Below are 19,593 nucleotides of genomic sequence, written 5' to 3' on the forward strand. Positions count from 1 at the left end.
ATTTAAATTACTATTTATTTCTGTACATCCTTTCTTTTTAATTCTTCTTGACTTAATTTGCAACTCCCCTATTTTTTTAAATTCATCAATAAAATAGGAAACAAATTATTCATCCTGACTTGCTTTGCTCTGTAACAATCTTTAATGTAATAAACTGCCCTTTGAGACAAAAAGACTAAAGTAGGTTCTTCTTTCTTTATTTATAAATATTAATATATGATAGATTTTTGTGCAATAAGACCATTTACTGATATACTCTGGGCTTCCTGAGACACTGAAAAAGAAATATTTGTAAATTCCTCTCTGTATTTGTTTTAGTCAGGGATTTAGTCTGCTCAATATCCTCAGAGAGAGGTGACTTAAAAAAAGTTGGCTGTCATTCTGTGTAAATTCGCTTACATTACTTTTTAAAATACTGATTTGTAAAGTTCTTGATTTTTCAAAAGCATAATTTATCCTTTTAGAAGTTTCAATTCAATCACGAAAGGATGTAAAATTATTTAGTTTACATTATAGAAGACTTATTTTTTCATACAAAAGATGCCAACATCTTGTGTTTCACTTACATTAGCTCTAAAACAGAGCCAGTCATGCCATACAATATCAGCACTCATCCCTTATCAGCATTCATCCTTATCTCCCTTAAGCACTAAATAATTTTTTAAAATAAATAAACTGTGAAGTTCCCAAATTTTGATGAGAAATTTAGTGAGTAAACTGATCTTTTTTTCTACCAAATGGGAGATATTTTGAAGTTGACTGCGACTTTTGAGGGTGAAAGTATTTGGAGTTAGTTTTTTAAAGTTTTATAAGAATGATATCTTCAGTATTGGTACTTTGAATTCATCAGGGCTTTATTTTCTCATCTTTCCAATGGTAGCTAGACGATTTTTAAATACTTACTGTGATTCCCTGGAACCAAGAGGGATACATTAACTCTCATGAGGCTGCAAGGAATCATTTGTTAAGTTACATTTCATGGGCAGTAAATAAAACCCTAAAATGTGTAAGAATTAATTCACTTCAAATGAGCATGCTCTTGTATCTCAAGGATTATTGTGGTCATACTGTTGGATTCAGGAGCACGACTTTGTGAAATAGCATTGGACTCGATGGAGCACCCCATTAACTTATAAAAAGTGTTGCTCTACAAATAGACTGTTTGATTTAAGTTATGCCAATTATTAGAAGCTTTGTCTGTTTAAGACAGGCTCATCAATCAAGTATGAAACACAAAAACAATGAAAAAATGAGCATGAGAAGAAGGAAAGCATTGAGAAACCTTAACACTGTAAGCACTAGTCTATGTAACCAATAACACTATGTATAAGCACCAGTCTATGTAACCAATCATTTCTCAATTATTTCTTCATAAGATGGGCTTTAATACAAATGGCTTATTCTGTAATAACTCATTTCTTTTATCAAATATTGAGGGAATTGAAAAGCAAACAAATGGAGGGGTATAATTCAGATTATGAATTCATTCATTCCACAAATATTTGTGGAATGCCTCCTATATTCCAGCTGTTGTCATAAGTGCTGAAAAAACTTGTTTTATCTGTCTGCAGTCATATATTGATACATTTCTAATTATTCCCTTAAATTAGGCCACTTATTTATAGGGAAGAGGGTATTCACTCCATTCCTCTCTCCCCTTAAAAAAATATTGTAACTTTTTCCCACTGGGCTAAAGATATCACTTACATGTGTAATATTTTATTTTTCTCCTTCACCATTATTACTAGATAGGCAGCAGTATGTGCCAACTTCTTGTACAAAAAAGCCTCCTCAAAATAACCTTGACTGTGATGGCTTGCAATTACAAAACAATATTTTTAGTTTTCTTCTCCTTGGGTACATTTAAAGTTTATACAAGTGACTGTTTTGAAAAGCCAAACAGAACAAAACAAAATTTGTACTAAATGGTGCATTCGTTACCTAACTATTTAATTTGTACTAATTATCTTGTGATAAAAGAAATGATGAGCAAAAGTACAGGATTGAAAAACTACCCTGGTGTTTACATTCAAATAGAGAATATCTTTCCTTTATATTTTCGCTTTGATTTTCACCAACGGAATTTACAGTGTTTTTTTCAACAGTTTATCAAAGCACTAAACATATATATTTTATCTGTTCTTAGGCATATTTTAATTTCTTCTTTTCTTTACACTGGCTAGCTTTTTAAAAATAGTAATAGTTTAAATCCATTGTTCCAAAAATATATTAAATGCTTTTATTTGATAATTTCTACATTATAGATACCTGTCTAGATTTATATTGAATCAAAGCATTTGTAAAGGCTGCAGGCTAACACTGATACTTCGGGTTTATAAATTTAACTGAAGACTGGTAATGGGTAAAAACAAATACGAGAGTATATATGATAAATAATTACCAACATAAACATTTTAAATTTTATTTGTAGTTTCATAGTTTTGATATACGTTAATAATCACAATGGTGTAAAGCAATTTGGCTCAGAAAAATGAAAAATAAGATTTGTTTTTAGTTTTCCATTTGTCAATCTAAATGCAGAATATATCTTGAAAGTATTCCAAAATTTTGATACATATATCAATATGATGTGCACATATTTTTTTCATCAGATTTAAGCTTTTGCAAATTATATAAATTTTTTTGCAGTCATGGAATTAATAACGGTTTTAAGCAAGTGATGTTCATCACGGCATTGTTTACGCATGTAAATATGTGAAAAATCACATAAATTAGATTCAGTAGCAAACTGTTTAGATAAATTATAGTATGTCAACACAAGGGAATACTATGCAGTCAATAAGATGATGATAGAGATTGATATTTATTGTCATGAAAAGATGATTATGGTTCAGTTTAAAATTAAAAATACAGAACAGTAAATATAGTATGGATTTTTGGTCAAAATGTTTGTGTATACATAGGAAAAAATACAAAAAGATATTTACACATTGAAAACGTTCATTGTGGTTATTTCTGAACTGTGGAAATTTTACTTCCTTCTGCACTGTGTACATTTTTTACAAAGAGCATGTGTTACGTTTATAATCAATAAAAACAGTGATTTCCATTTTGAAAATATTTGAAAACGAATAAACCTGTAATTTGTAGATAAACAAATACATAGAAACAGCTTATTGTCATTATTTTATGGTCAAAGAGCTAACAAAAGTGTTAACAAAATTATTTATTTACATTGTACTATGTATGAAAATGAAGATTTGTATATAAGGTAATAAAACTGACAGTAGAGACAAAAACATATTCTAATGGTCAAATCTGTGGCATAAGTGAATCATATTATAAAAAAGTAATTATTAAATTTTACATAAATTAGGTATTTTCTTCTTCCTAAAAGGACTTGAACAGGTATATATTTTTAAAAAGGTAATACAAAAAATAGAAAAATAAGTGTAATATGAATGGAAGGCCGGCAATGAGGAGAACAGGAAACCACAAGTGAAATGTAGAGAATCTCTAATTTAGAAATTACAGGCTAATTAATGTAACTGCAATATTGAACAAAACCTTTTTTTTTTTTTGAATTTTCAAGCAGCCAAGACATAAAGAAAACCATATTGGTTTCACAGTTCTCATATAATAGCTGGAGGCATATGACTTAATCCAAGAGACAACCTATTCCTTACCTTTGAAACATCTGTGAACATTATCAAAAGGATACACTCAATAATTTACAAGAGATAACAAGTTTAATAGAAGGTGTTCTTCCAAGAAGTTTTTCAACATCATTCTGTGGATTATTTGCCTTTTATATTGACAGTTGATAAAAGCTGAAGGTAAAAGATTAAATTATTTATAGGTAAAGGCAATTCAGTGCAGTTATTCATTTTTCTTGTTAATTTAACATGATCCAAGTATATGTACTAAGGAATTTAGAAAAATGGATGGTAGGAGTGGTACTGAAAGTATCCTCAAATACCAAATCTTTAGGAAAGGTTTTTAAGATGCAATTCTTACTTTAAATAGCCACTGCCTTAAGTGTTAATTTTCTAAGTGACTAATTGAGAAAACACCAATATGCTTACTTATTTGGGCAAGAAGTTAATACAACCACTCCCAACAATTAGTCAAAAGTATTATCAAGTCTGTAGTATATTCACAACATATTAAAAAATGAAAGAAGAATACAAATAAATAAAGAAAATAAAATAAATTTCACGTTAAAAAATTCATTTTGCATAAAAATTTTAAGTGAAATTATGCAGATGTTAATTGGATCACATATGATTTTCCCTGCTGTACTGACTTCTCAAAAAGCAAGTTAGAACTTTTCACTGTGATAGATTCAGAAGAACCATGTTGACAATATTTTCATGAAAAATAATAGAGTATTATTGAAATAAGAAGGGAAATATACTCAATCAATTGCCTCACCTTGACTGTTCAGGAAAAAAAAAGTGGAGGAATACACTTTATTCTACATATTTCTAAGGATATTACATCAAAAAAATACAAAACGACAATTTTACAATTAGAAATTATGTTCCATTCTAAATTGAACAGTTTTCTAGTTTTGCATTTTTTTTTCAAAAGAAAGAATTCACTTTAAAAAAAAAAGAAACTTGTGAATTAGCATAAAATAACCCCTTATCACAAAGGAGCCCAAACTAAGGAGGCACCAACTAAGGCTGAAACGAACTGAGCATTCTTATTCTCAGCACCTGCGCCTGGCCTGGCCCAGGGTGACGTGCAGGGGCTTGGAGCCCACTACGCGGCCATTCATCTCATCCACTGCTTTGGTAGCCTCTTCAAAAGAGGAAAAGCAGACCACACCAAATCCTTTGCCTTGCCCCACTTCCATCATCACTTTGGCCCGACTAATTGACCCAAAGGAAGAAAATTCCTCCTTCAGTTTTTCATCATTGATTGTCTCATCCAAGTTCTTAATATAGATAGGCACCCCTGGGGGCCGACTTTTTTCTTTTAACCTCAGCCGTTCAAATCTCCGCCTCAACTCAGCCAGGCGTTCAATTTTCTTCTGTGCTCGCCCTACATAGAGGACTTTTCCATCGATGGACTTTCCATGCAAGTCTAGCACAGCCTTTTGGGCAGCCTCGTGTGTCTCATATCTCACAAATCCAAAGCCTTTAGATTTCCCACTGGCATCTCTTATTACTTTAACACTCTCAGTTGGCCCATATTCACAGAAAAGTTCCTTCAGTTTTTCGTCATCTATGTCGTCTCCAATGTTTTTAACGAAAACATTGGTGAAAGTTGCTCTATCCCTGGTTCTGACCTCAGCCGCCCGCTCTTCTGGGAATTTGAATCTGCCAACATACACCTGGCGGTTGTTGAGCCGCACTCCATTCATGTGCCAGATGGCTCTATTGGCAGCGGCCAGGCTGTCAAAGTGCACATAGGCATAACCCTTAGAGCCGTTGTCATCGCATACGACTTTGCAGGACAGAATGTTCCCAAAAGCAGAAAATAAGTAAAACAGGGCCCTATTGTCTATGGATTTGTCCAGGTTTTTGATGAATATATTTCCCACTCCAGACTTTCTTAAGCGGTCATCTGGCTGAGACCACATAAGGCGGAATGGTTTTCCATTAATCAAATCAAAATTCATGGTGTTCAAGGCCCACTCTGCATCCGCGGGAAAGCGGAAGTTAACATAGCCATAGCCCAAGGGGCTGCGGGTCACCGGATCACGGCAGATTCGGGTGAATCGCAGAGGGCCAGCAGGCCTGAACTTCTTATAGAGCATGTCCTCGGTGACATCTGGGTCCAAGTCACCCACGTACAGAGCGGCCTTGAGATACTTCTTTTTCTTGCCAGCAGGATTAGGCTCCCCGCTCCCCATCTCTCTGAGCACTGGGAGGAGGTTCTCTTTGAAGAGAAAAAAGGCTGCTTTCTCTAAGCTATGGGCCAAACAGCTGTTCAGGAACAGAAAAAGCCAAGGCAGGCAAAAGGAAGCTAAAAGCAGACTCAGAATCACTGTCGAGGCTGAGAAAATGAAGTTCAGAAACAGCTGGTCAGCAGGCTCAGAACAAACACATCAGACAAAAAGGCGCCCCAAATACGAATCTATTCTCCCTGCGGGGACTTAAAATTGTCACCCGTTCAGATTTAAAATCAGTTTCAAAAGCCAGTACCGGAAACGTAATTTTCCTGTCCCCGTGAAATTGTGAGAAGCCACCAAGCAGCTGGCTGGCTCCCCACAACTAGCATTGCAGGCAGAGGCCTCCCGACCCGTTTTCTGCATAAATACAGGCCTAGAGCTCCTCTTGGTTTAAAATGATATCAACAAGGGCAGGGACCGAGCGCGTATTCCTCCGCCGGCTGCCTGGCCAGTCTCGGGCTGGCTAGCCTTTCGCTAAGGCCTCTCCGCACTCAGCGTCTGCGAACGGGTACACTAGACACTTGGTGCGATAAGACCGGCAGGCAGGCTGCAGGCAGCGGATAGGACACAGAGACAGACAGACAGACACACGCGCGGGGGATCGAAGACCGCCCAGATACCCAAGATGCCCACTGGGTACGGACCGAGTGAGGCGCGGTGATTTCAGCAGCCTGAGGCTCGAGGCAGGTCCGGAGAGACTGACTGGCAAACGCGCAGTGAGTGGGTCAGCTCTGACGCGAGGCGGGTCTGGCCAGATGCGGGGCGGAGTCAGCGAAGAAGGGCAGATGCGCGGCGGGCGGTCCCAGCGCAGACCGATGGGCTGGGGTTTCTCTCCGCAGGACAGTCCAACGGAGGGACCAAGAGCCAGTAGCAGTGATGGGGGGGGGGGGGGGGGGGGGGCGCGAGAAACCCGGAACCGTGCTAAGTAACTTCCCGCTTCCTCTATGCCAAGATTAAAAAACAGAAAGAAAGAGAGAAAGGGAGAGAGAGAGAGAGAGAGAGAGAGAGAGAGAAGGAGAGAAAGAAAAATGTAAGATGGCTTTTAGATGTTTCTTATATTTTAAATGTTATTTATTAATTAAAATACTATATTTAAGCTGAACATCTAAAAATCACATAAGAAGATGATGACCTGGGCAAAAATAATAAGTTTTAAAAAACTAATTATCAATTTAATTTTAGCTTAGGAAAAAGATAGGTTGCATACTTTCCTGAGTACATTGGAAAGTCAAAGTTTACAACTGCCCTGGCTTCCCAGTCCAGTGCTAAAGGATCACAGGGTCAAGTAGAACACAGGGTCATGTTGCCTTTGGCCTTTAGCCTTACTTTATTAATCTCCAACATAATGGTAATGTTTTGCCCAGGTGGTAGGCAAAGAGATCTTTTCTCTGATCCCATAATACTCAGGATTTAATGATTGGAGAGCCATATAAGGGCTTTTGATGGTGTTTAGTGCCACAAAACGTTGAAACTGTTGAGCTGCCGCGAAAATTACATTTACAAAATGTCAGTTAAAGAGATAAAAGCCACAGAACCAATACAAAATATATAATTAATATTTATAGATGAAATAAACATATTAAGATGTATGCACTTTACACAATTGTGAATTTCAGCATGAGTTGTCAACTTGAAACCCTTGCAGGAAACAGTGCCATCAGAATGGACTCAATCAGCGGTTTCTCAACAATATCTTTCTTCAGAGTATTTGAGAAACCCTTGTGGAGAGAAATTTTGACCGTGTTTTCAGAAATTCACTGATATCTAGCATACACAAACAACACTTCAAGGAGCTCCTTCCACAATTTCTACCGCTCCAGAAAAATCCAAACAAAACATCTATCACTACTCTTAGGCTGGAAAAGATCCTGGGAAAAAAAGAGTGCAAGAGAAGGACATTACCTTAGTGGGTGTTTTCCTAATAAGTCCTCAGAAAAAGAGGCTAAATTAACGTGTTGATTCACTTTATACATTTTACAGTGTCTATTAGACTGTAGAATTGAGACATTAAACTTCATTATTTACTCAGAAACTTATTAATTTACTTTTTTTTTTTGCTTGCTTGCTTTCTAGTGTCTTTGGTTAACTAAGACATGGAGATTTTGAGAAAAGGCAAATATGAACAACGATATTGTAGACTAATACATTGCTTTTCACTGTGACCAGAGTGACCAACATGTGGAAACACTTGTGAACATCTGCTTAGTTCATTGCATTTTAAATCTATTTTTATAAACATATTTGCTTATATGCATAATTAACAATGGGTTAGAATTCTAGTCTATTTTTGACTTTTCTCATTTTTAAAATTGCCTTATTGAAAATAGTAAAATAACAACATAAATCCAATTCCCACAATCTCATCATTGATTCAAATCAATGTTTTCATCTGTTCCTGTAACCAACTAAATGTTGTCCATATTCAAATTTATTTGTACGTATTTTCTCTAAGATTATAATTAGAATTGATTTGTTAAAATACACATTTTCAAAATAATCACTTCTCTACACTTACCACTTCCATTCAACATAGTACTGGAAACCTTAGGCAGAGCAATTAGGCAAGAGAAGGAAATAAAAGCATCAAAATCAGAAAGGAAAAAAGTAAATTAATCTTTATTTGCAGATGGCATGATCTTATCTGTAGAAAACCCTAAAGTCTAATATTCTTAAAATCTCCATACTATCCAAATTGATCAATATAATCCCTATCAAAAACCCAATGACTTTTTTTTTTTTTCTTACAGAAATAGAAAAAAACAACCTAAAATTCATTTGGAGCCACAAAAAGAAGCAAACAAACAAAAACAACAACAACAACAAAAAACACCCTGAATTACCAAAGCAATCTGAGAAAGAAGAAAAAAACTGGAGACACCATTCTTCCTGATTTCAAAACATATTACAAAGCTACAGTAATTACAACGCTATAGCACTCTCATAAAAAACAGACATATAGGCCAATGAAGCAGAATATAGAGCCCAGAAATAAACTCACACATGTACAGTTAACTGGTCTTTGACAAAGGTGCCAAGAAAACACAATGAAGAAAGTATTGTCTCTTTCACAAATAGTGTTAAAAACTTGGATATATGTAAAATTGGATCCTCATCCTACACTGTACACAAAAATCAACTCAAAATACAGACTTTCAACCTAAGATCCGAAACTATACAATTTTAGAAGAAAACTGGGTAAGAGCTTCCTGACATTGGTGTTATCAATGACTTCTTGTATATGACACCAAAACACAAGCCAAAAAAATATATAGAAAAGTGAGACTACATCAAATTAAAAGGCTTCTGCACAGCAAAATAAACAATCAACAGTGTAAAAGCAACTTACAGAATGGGAGAAAATTTTTGTAAAACAAGTATTTGATAAGGGGTTATCATCCCCAAAATAAAAGGAACTTTTACAACTTAATAGTAAAAACAAAGAAAAAACTTGAATAGCCATCTCTCAAAAGAAGGAATATAAATGGCTAATGAGTAAATGAAAAGATGCTCAACATCATAATCATCATTGAAATGAAAATCAAACCCTTAATGAGATGTCACCTCACATCTGTTGATATGGCTATTATAAAAAATCAAAAAGTAACTAACGTTGGCCAGGATGTGGAAGAATTGGAATCCATCACTGTTGGAGGCAATGTAAAGTGGTGCAACTGCTGTGGTAAACAGTACGGAGGTTCTTCAGAAAGTTAAAAGTAGAAATTTCATATGAAACAGCAATCCTACTAGGATTACTAAATCCTTACAAGGTAACATGTAACCCTACTCCTGCAATCTGCCAACATTCATGCTCTCTACCCCTCTCCACACACAAGTTATTGAGTTAATATGTATCCAAGTTCTACTGGATAGTAGTCACATATATTTAGGTATATATCCAAAGTAATTGAAATCAGAATCTCAGAGATATTTGCACTCCCGTGTTAATTACAGTATTATTTACCATAGCTAAGTCTTGAAAACGACATAAATGTCCACTGATGGTTGATTGCATAAAGAAAATGTGGTATAAACATACAATGGAATATTATTCAGCCTACAAAAAAAGAAATCCTGCAACATGTGGCAACGGGGATGGACCTCAAGAATATTTTGTGAAGTGAAATAAGCCAATCACAGAAGGACAAATAGTGCATGGTTCCATGTCAATGACATATTTAGAATAGTTAGACTCATAGAAACAGAGTAGAGTGGTGGTTGGGAGTGACTGCTGGAGGGGAACTGGGGAATTCAGTGTATATAAAATTTTAGTTACACAAGATGAGTAAGTTCTAGAGATCTACTGTATAACATTGTGCCTATATTTAAAAATACTCTATTGTGCTCTGAAAAAGTTTGTTAGAAGGGTTGATCGCATGTTAAGTGTTATTAGTACAGATTTTTTTAAATAATTCAACTATGAAGAAATATGGGTATTGAAAACGTATAGTAAAAGTAATATAACAACTTTGAATATATTTTGAGTTAGTATGGCATCTCCTCAGGGTGATTTTTTATTTTAAAATATTTAATTGACAAAGATTGCATATATTCAAGATGTGCAATGTGATGATTTGCTTTAAGTATACATTGTGTAATGATGACTAAAATCAGATGAGCACAGCTTAGGGTGCCCTTTTAATTAGATACTATTAGTTTAAAATAAATACTTAGAATAGTACATGTGAATTTATATAATTACTATGTATTCAGAATTCAGTGTCTTTAGAGTTTTATATATAATTAAGCTATTTTCTGTTATGATACATTGAAACAAGGTAGGCGAGTATTGCCTACTTAGCAGATAGTCTCAGACAAATTTCTGTTTCCTTGCTAGTGCTTGTTAACCGAACACATGTCTCATGTAGGGAAAATATATATTTAGCACATTCTCTGATTAAAAATCTTGATTTGTAGTCCTTTCACTTGACCTGGAAGAATAAATAAAAGAATAATAATTTTAAAAGATGTGAACATTATGCTTTATTTTAAATTGTAAAATTGTAAAATACATGTAACAAAAATTACCATCTTAACGATTTTTAAGTGTTTTAGCGGTATTAGGAACATTCATATTGTTGTGCAACCATCACCACTATCTATCTCCAGAACCCTTTTTATCTTGTTAAACTGAAACTCTATACCTATTAACCTGTGCTTTTAGATGACACTTAAAATACATTATACCGTTTCTCTATTGTTGGACATTAAAGCTGCTTTTAGTTATTTTAGTATTATAACAAACAATGCTATCATAAACATCCACATTACGTAATTTTTTATATTATTCATTCTGTTTCTATTAAGTAGATTATCAGAAGTGGGAATTGCACAATTAAATGGTATGTATGTCATTAAATGTTGTTATATACTGTCAGACTTGTTTAAAATATGCAGTAGCAATTTATCTATTTTGCCAAACACATGAAAAATTGGAGGAACTTGGAATTTCTAGCAAAATAGAAATTACCAAATTTCATTGAAAGGAAAAAAGAACAATAGTCTTAGAAAAAATTACAGAATGATTACACATGTGCTACTAATAAAACAAACAACAACAGGTGATTTTCTAGTTGAGTACTGTTATATAACCTTTAAGAAAACATAAGGCATGGTGGCTCACTCTTACAATCCCAGCACTTTGGGAGGCCGAGGCAGGAAAATTGCTTGAGCCCAGGAGTTCAAGAGCAGCCTGTTCAACATGGAAAGACCCCAGCTAATTAAACAATCAGCTGGGTGTGGTGGCAGGCACCTGTGTTAGCAGCTACTCAGTGAGGTGAGAGGATCGCTTGAGCTCAGGAGGCGGAGGCCACAGCAAGCCATGTTCATGTCACTACACTCCAGCCTAGGCAACAGAGCAAGACCCTGTCTCAAAAATAAAGAAAGAAAATATATGTACAGCCAATGGCATTCCAACCATAAAAATGCATGTCTAACCATAAAACCTACTGAATCATTTTTATAACTTTATCTCTGAGCGAGTAGTCACATAAACTTGGCTCCTCTTTTCAAAGCAGACTAATGTATATATTCATGGTTAGTCCATTTACCAGTAGAACTTGGTTATATATGGACTCATTTAGGTGTGTGGGGGGCAGGGTAGAGAGCGTGAGGGTTGGCTGATTGCATGAGCAGGACTACATGTTAGCTCGTAAGGATTTAGAAGGGAATATGTGGTGGGAAGCTAATTGATGACTTCTGGTTTAGAATGTCAAAGCAAACCAAACCATCTTCCAAATACTGACTGTCATATATTAACATTTTGTCCTCATTTCTGGAATGTCTGTTCAAAAATATAAAACATGGATAACACTTCTCCGCAAATGAGGAAAAGTTAAAATTGTAACAAGCAGATGATTGAGGAAAAGCCTCTGTCTTTCCTTACAAAAAACTGCATATGTAAAACAATACATTATTGTTTAATCAATATCAATGGAAAAATCATAGAGTTTCTTTCCCTTAAAGCATCCCGTGTCCCCAAATCTCTGCCTTGTGTTTATGAACATACTAAGTAATAAGACAATTCCTGTGAAAGTTGGTGGGACTCCTCTTTTATAGTTCTCAGTCATCCACATTAACCCACATAATAGAAAACAGGAACTGTGTACCCATTTTCTTCTGAGAGTAATCATCATTTTTCTGCTTTTTTGCATATGACAGTAGTTATATCAATTGCACATTGTATTTACAGGGTAAAATATCTTCATTTTCCATTTGCTCTTTTAATTCCTTAGTACTTCTCCTTTGCCACTGTCTAAAATATGCTCTTAAAAATATTTTTTATTATAAAATTTCCTTTCCATAATTATTTCTTTTTGGGGGTGGGGTGGTATAAAAATATTTTACTCTTATAAAATGTGATGAATGTTTCTACTATGATTTTATTAATATTATACATTTACTTCCTTACTTTGTCCTTTAAACCTAATTCCTGTGCAATATCAGAGAGTGTAAATGACAATACCAGAATCTGACAATGTGAAAACTCAAAGAAACTCCAAGGCTTAAAGTAAACTAATGCATCTGATCGGAGAAGAAACACACATTCTAATTACTTTGATTTTTCTCAATAAAGAATCATCGGTAATACTTACCTTTGGTTTATATTATAATCAAAATAATTATTTGTTGACTTGGAGCGATACTGAAGCTCTAGCACAATTCCATTAGAGATACAGTTTTAAAAATTATATATATATTTCTCCAAATATGTTGAATTTGTTTGGGAATTAGAAATGAAGTTTATAACCTGAGATGCACAGCTATGCCAAGTCACGCATGCATCTGAAGAGGCAGAGTAAAGGAGGCTGATACTGGCAAAAAAAATAAGTTCACATAAACTGCTTGGAAATAGAGTTCATTGGTTTTGGAGAAGCAAAGACAGAGTTGGTGTAAGTTCATTGGTGGAAATGTCATTACTGGGCAGGTGCTCTTTTAAGAGCATCTTATATGAATTATTGCAGTATTGGAGAAATAATTTCTTTGAGGGTTATTTTATTTTTTAAAACTTTTTGTTTCCATAGGTTTTTTGGGGAACAGGTGGTATTTGGTTACATGAGTAGGTTCTTTAGTGGTGATTTGTGAGATTTTGCTGCAGTCATTGCCCCGGAAGTATACACTAAACACAATTTGTAGCCTTTTAGCTCTCACCCCCCTCCTACCCTTTCCCCCAGAGTTCCCAAAGTTCATTGTATCATTCTTTTTTTTTTTTTTTTTTTTTTTTTTTTTTTTTGAGACGGAGTCTCGCTCTGTCGCCCAGGCTGGAGTGCAGTGGCGCGATCTCGGCTCACTGCAAGCTCCACCTCCCGGGTTCACGCCATTCTCCCGCCTCCCGCCTCAGCCTCCGAGTAGCTGGGACTACAGGCGCCCGCCACCACGCCCGGCTAGTTTTTTGTATTTTTAGTAGAGACGGAGTTTCACCATGTTAGCCAGGATGGTCTCGATCTCCTGACCTCGTGATCCACCCGCCTCGGCCTCCCAAAGTGCCGGGATTATAGGCTTGAGCCACCGCGCCCGGCCCATTGTATCATTCTTATCCCTTTGCATCCTGATAGCTTAGCTCCCACTTATGAGTGAGAACATGAGATGTTTACTTTTCCATTCCTGAGTTACTTCACTTAGAATAATAGTCTCCAGTTCTATCCAGGTTACCACAAATGTCATTAATTCATTTCTTTTTGTGACTGAGTAGTATTCCATCATATACATATATACATTCATATGTGTATATATACACACACACACACACATTCATATGTGTGTGTGTGTATGAGACACAATATCTTTATCCACTTGTTGATTGATGGGCATTTGGGCTGGTTCCATATTTTTGCAATTGTAAATTGTGCTTCTCTAAACTTGCATGTGCAAGTATCTTTTTCATATAATGACTTCTTTTCCTCTGGGTAGATACCCAGTAGTGGGATTGCTGGATCAAATGGTAGTTCTACTTTTAGTTCTTTAAGGAATCTCCACACTATTTTCCATAGTGGTTGTAATAGTTCACATTCCCACCAGCAGTGTAGAAGTGTCCTCTTTTCACTGCATCCATGCCAATGTCTATTATTTTTCAATTTTTTCATTATGACCATTCTTGCAGGAGTAAAGTGGTGTCACATTGTGGTTTTGATTTGCATTTCCCTGGTCATTAGTGATACTGAGCATTTTTAAATATGTTTCTTGGCCATTTGTATATCTTCTTTTGAGAATTGTCTGTTTATATCTTTAGCTGACTTTTTCATGGCATTGTTTGCTTTTTTTCTTGTTGATTTGAGTTCCTTGTAGTTTGTGGATATTAGTCCTTTGTTGGATGTATACATTGTGAAGATTTTCTCCCACTCTGTGGGTTGTCTGTTTACTCTGCTGACTGTTCCTTTTGCTGTGCAGAAACCCTTCTAGACATTGGCTTAGGCAAAGACTTCATGACCAATAACTCAAAAGCAAATGCAAAAAAACAAAGATAAATAGGTAGGACTTAATATTAAAATTATACTTAAATTTAAATAGAAGGGACAAACTGACCTCAAAAAATCAAAGGATATAAGAGGTTCTGGTATTGTTACTGTTGACTGCAGTGTCCTGATTGTGGCTCAAGTTTTATCTTTATTTGTTTTCATGGTTGTTAAAGTCTTAATTCTAGGCTTTGTTTGCTGAAATAGCCTTGAAACTGATTTACTATTAAGACAAAAAAAAATTCATTAAAAATGTGGGAACATTTGTTTTGGTTAATTTGTTGACCTCCTTGTGGCTCTGGTAATACTGAAATAATCTTTAAAATGTTTGGATACATTATTCGTCAACTTAAGTGAGCTCTCTGTTTCAGTTTGACTGCTAGGTAGTTCACGTTTGCTTCAACTCTTCCCCCCCACCAACACAACATGTATTTTTCTTCACATAACTGTTTATAGATCTTATCTCATTTTCATGACATTGAATATATGATGATATTGAGGTGCATTTTAAGATATATTTGATCATTTTAAGATCTATTCGCAGTCCCCTTACTTATATAAAGTATATTTATTAAGGTACCCCTATGTTTCAGGCACTATGCTTGGCCTAGGGGATAGAACGTTGAACAAGATGAACATGGTTTCAGCTGTACATAGTAGCTTTTACATTCTAGAGAGGGGGAATATAATTTAAAAAAATAAGAAATAAGTGAATTTTAATTTATGACACGCTTAAAAGAAGCATGGTGCTGGCCTCTGCTCAGTTTTTAGGGAGACCTCAGGAAGCTTTTATTAAAGGTGGAAGATGAAATAGGAGCAAGCACTTCACATGGTGAAAAACAGGTGCAAGGTGGGGGTGGGGTGCCGCAGTTTTCAACAACCAGATCTTGCAACTCGTTGTCTCCAAGACAGTACCAAGCCCTCAGAAATCTGTCCCCGTGATCCAGTCAATTCCAACAAGGTCCCACCTCCGATATTGGGGATTACATTTCAACATGAAATTTGAAGTTAGATTCTTCAACTTCAACAAATAGTGGGGACAAATGTCCAAAGTATGTCAGTTGATTTTGGTGGCTAAGTACAAATTATACAATCGCACCATCAGAAAGTGCATCAGGCACTTTACCCAAACTTGTTTTTATTGCTTTCCTGCTGCTCATGAACTTGCCCATACTTATTTTTATTCTGTTGAAACTTTCCCATTTGCTTCACAATCCATGATGGCACAAGACAGCATCTAGTGTTCTTTATGACCTTTAAAAAACATTAAGACTTTATTTATATGTATGTATGTATGTATTTATTTATTTTTTGAGATGGAGTCTCACTCTGCCATGCTGGAGTACAGTGGCACAATCTTGGCTCACTGCAACTTCCACCTCTTGGGTTCAAGCAGTTCCCTGCCTCAGCCTCCCAAGTAGCTGGGATTATAGGCGCCCACCACCACGCCCTGGTATTTTTTGTAGTTTTAATAGAGACCGGGTTTCACCATCTTGGCCAGGCTAGTCTTGAACTCCTGACCTAGAGATCTACCCGCCTCGGCCTCCTGAACTACTTGACACTGCACCTGGTCAAGACTTTATTTTGGAGCAGTTTTAGATGCTCAGCAAAATTGAGTGGATAGTGCAAAGTGCAAACAGAGCCTCCCTGCCATGATCTTGCACCAAAATGTTACATTTGTCACAATCAATGATCGAACATTGACACATCATTATCAACCAAAGTACATTTCCTTCTTTGTGTTGTACATTTTATAATGTACAAATGTAAATGACGAGTATGCACCATTACAGTATTATTCAAAATATATCACTTTCCTCCAAAAGTCCCCTGAACTCCACCCATTCATCTTTCTCTTCTCTGATACCCCTTTTCACAGTCTCCACAAGTTTTGTGTAGGGTGTAAAGTCTGTGTCTAGATTAATTTTTTCATGTGTATATCTACTGGTTCCAGAACTATTTGTTGAAATAAACTATCTTTGCTAAATTGTACTTTTCTCCTTTGTCAAAGATCTGTTTACTATATTTATGTGGGTTTATTTCTGGTTCTCTGCTCTGTTGCGCTGATCTATTCGTCTATTCTATTGCCAGTACCACACTACCTTAATTACTATAGTTTTATTTTAAGTTTTGAAATTGAGTAGTGCCAGTCCTCCAACTTTCTTCTTCTCCTTAATATTGTGTTGGCTATTCTAGGGTTTTTACTTCTACATATACACTTTGGGATCAGTTTTTTGATAACCACAAAATAACTTCCTGTGATATAGATTGGGATTGCAATGAATCTGTAGATCAATTTGAGAAAAGCTGATATCTTGACAATATTGAATACTTTTTATAGATGTTCTTTATCAGTTGGAGGAAGTTCTGCTCTATTACAATTTTTTGATATATTTTTATTATTAATGGATTTTGGATTTTATCAAATGCTTTTTCTGCATCTGTTGATATGATATGGTTATTTACATTCTGTAATCTATTGATGTAATGGAATATACTAATTCATTTTTGGATGTTGAACCAATGTTGCATACCTGAAAGTTAATCATTATTTGTGTACATTTTGCATTTAATTTGCTAATATTTTATTGAGGGTTTTTACACCTATATTCATGAGAGATATTCGTCTTTAGTTTTGTTTTCTTGTAGAGTCTTTATCTAGTTTTGCTTTAAAGTAATACTGACCTCATAGAACAAGTTAGGATAGGTTTTCTCTGCTTTTATTTGCTAGAGGAGATTGCAGATAATTTGCTATTTCTTCTTTAAATATTTGATAGAATTCACCAGCAAACCCATTTGGGAACAATGCTTTCTGATTTGAAGATTTTTAATTATTGATTAAACATTTTTAATAGACACAGGCGTACTCAGATAATCTATTCCTTCTTGTGTGAGTTTTAGAAAATTATATTTTGGAAGGAATTAGTCTATTTCATCTATGTTATAAAATTCGTGGGCATACAGTTTATTTCTTTTTTACCACTTTGATGTTCACTCATTATGGCTTCCCTTTTATTTTTGATATTAGTCATTTATGTCTTCTCTTTTATATTTAGTTAGCGTGGCTAGAGTATTATAAATTTTATTGATCTTCTCAAAGAAACAACTTTTGGTTTCATTGATTTTACTATGATTTCCTGTTTCCAAATTCATTGATTTATTTCAAATATGTGTTATATTATTTCTTTTGCTTACTTTGGATTCAGTTTACTCTTTTTCTAGTTTCATGAGGTGAAAGCTTAGATTACTCATTTCAGATCTTTCTTCTTTTTAATATATAAATTCATATTAATTCACTGCTATAGATTTCCTTGTGAGCACTAGTTTTGTGGCATCAAATGATTTTTGGTAAGTTGTATTTTCATTTTCATTTAGTTCAAAGTAGTTTTAAATTTATCTTGAGACTTTTTTGTAGCCGTGTATCTTACTTATTAGTGTGTTGCTTAATCTTTATGTATTTTGTGGTTTTCCGGCTATCTTTCTGTTGTTGGTTTCTAATTATTTCCATTGTGCTCTGAGAGCACACATTGTATAATTTATATTCTTTTAAATTTGATTTAGTGTGTTTTGTGGCCTAGAATAAGGTCTATCTTGCTGAATCAGTGTAAGCCTGAGGATAATGTGTTTTCTCCTGTTGCTGGGTAAAATATACTATAAGTGTCTATTAGATCCAATTGGTTGATAGTGTTAAGTTCAACTGTATCTTTCCTGATGCTCTTCTGGCTGGATCTGTTCATTTCTGACAGAGGGGTGTTGAAGTATTCCAATATAATAGTAGATAGTATCGTTCTCCTTGCATTTCTATTAGTTTTGCCACATCTATATTGACACTCTGTTTTTAGACACATTCATTAAATATTATTATGTCTCTTTGAGTAATTGACTTTTTTATCACTAGATAACAGTCCTGTTTATCCTTGACATGTTTTCTTGCTCTGAAGTCTACTCTCTTTGAAATTGATATAGCCACTCACTTTCTTTATTCCTTTACTTTTAATCTAGATGTGTCTTTATATTGAAAATAGTTTTTTTTTTTTTTTAAGACAACACACAGTTGGGTCTTCTTTTTTTAATCCACTCTGACAGTCTCTGTCTTTTAATTGATATATTTAAATCATTGATGTTTAAGGTGACTACTGATATAATTTGGTTAATATCTGCAACATTGTTTACTGTTTTCTATTCATTATCCTTCTTTCTTTTGATTTTTATCTTCCATTTTTATTCTGCCTCCTCAATCTTAATTGATGATTTGATATGATTTTGTTTTCTCACCTTTCTTAGCATATACATTATACTTTTTTATACTTTACTCTTCTTTAAACTGCTTTTACTTATTGGTTGCTGTAGAGATTAAAATATGTATTTACAATAAATGCAACTCTAGTTTCAAATAACACTATGCCACTTTGGAAGTAGTACAATTACCCTCTAATGAAGTATTGCTAATTTCTCCCTCCCATTCCTTCTGTAATAACTGTCATTCATTTAACTTATCTATAGCTATAATAATTGTATGCATTGCTGCTATTATTATTTTGAACAAACTTATTTGTTAGACTATTAAAAATAAGAAATATGTTTTATTTTATCTTCATTTATTCATTTACTAATGTTCTCATTTTCTTTATTTAGATCCACGTTTCTGACCTGTGTTATTTTCCTTATCTTTAAATAATTGTTTTTAAGCTTTCTTGCCAGGTAGTGTTACTGGCAACAATTGCCTCAGTTTTTGTTTGTCTGGAAGAGTCTTTATTTGTCCTTCACTTTTGAAAATTAATT

General features: G+C 34.6%; 1 protein-coding gene across 1 annotated transcript; it reads right to left on the reverse strand.

The window, feature by feature from the left end:
• Positions 1-2,805: 2,805 nt before the first annotated feature.
• Positions 2,806-6,805, reverse strand: PABPC5 (poly(A) binding protein cytoplasmic 5). The gene is made up of 2 exons (XM_025372779.1): positions 6,508-6,805; positions 2,806-5,967 (listed from the first exon to the last, which is right to left on the reverse strand). The coding sequence occupies exon 2, from the start codon at positions 5,822-5,824 to the stop codon at positions 4,676-4,678; it is 1,149 nt and encodes a 382-aa protein (XP_025228564.1). The 5' UTR covers positions 5,825-5,967; positions 6,508-6,805; the 3' UTR covers positions 2,806-4,675.
• Positions 6,806-19,593: the final 12,788 nt, after the last annotated feature.

This window comes from Theropithecus gelada, chromosome X, assembly GCF_003255815.1.
Source record: "Theropithecus gelada isolate Dixy chromosome X, Tgel_1.0, whole genome shotgun sequence".
Taxonomy (NCBI): domain Eukaryota; kingdom Metazoa; phylum Chordata; class Mammalia; order Primates; family Cercopithecidae; genus Theropithecus; species Theropithecus gelada.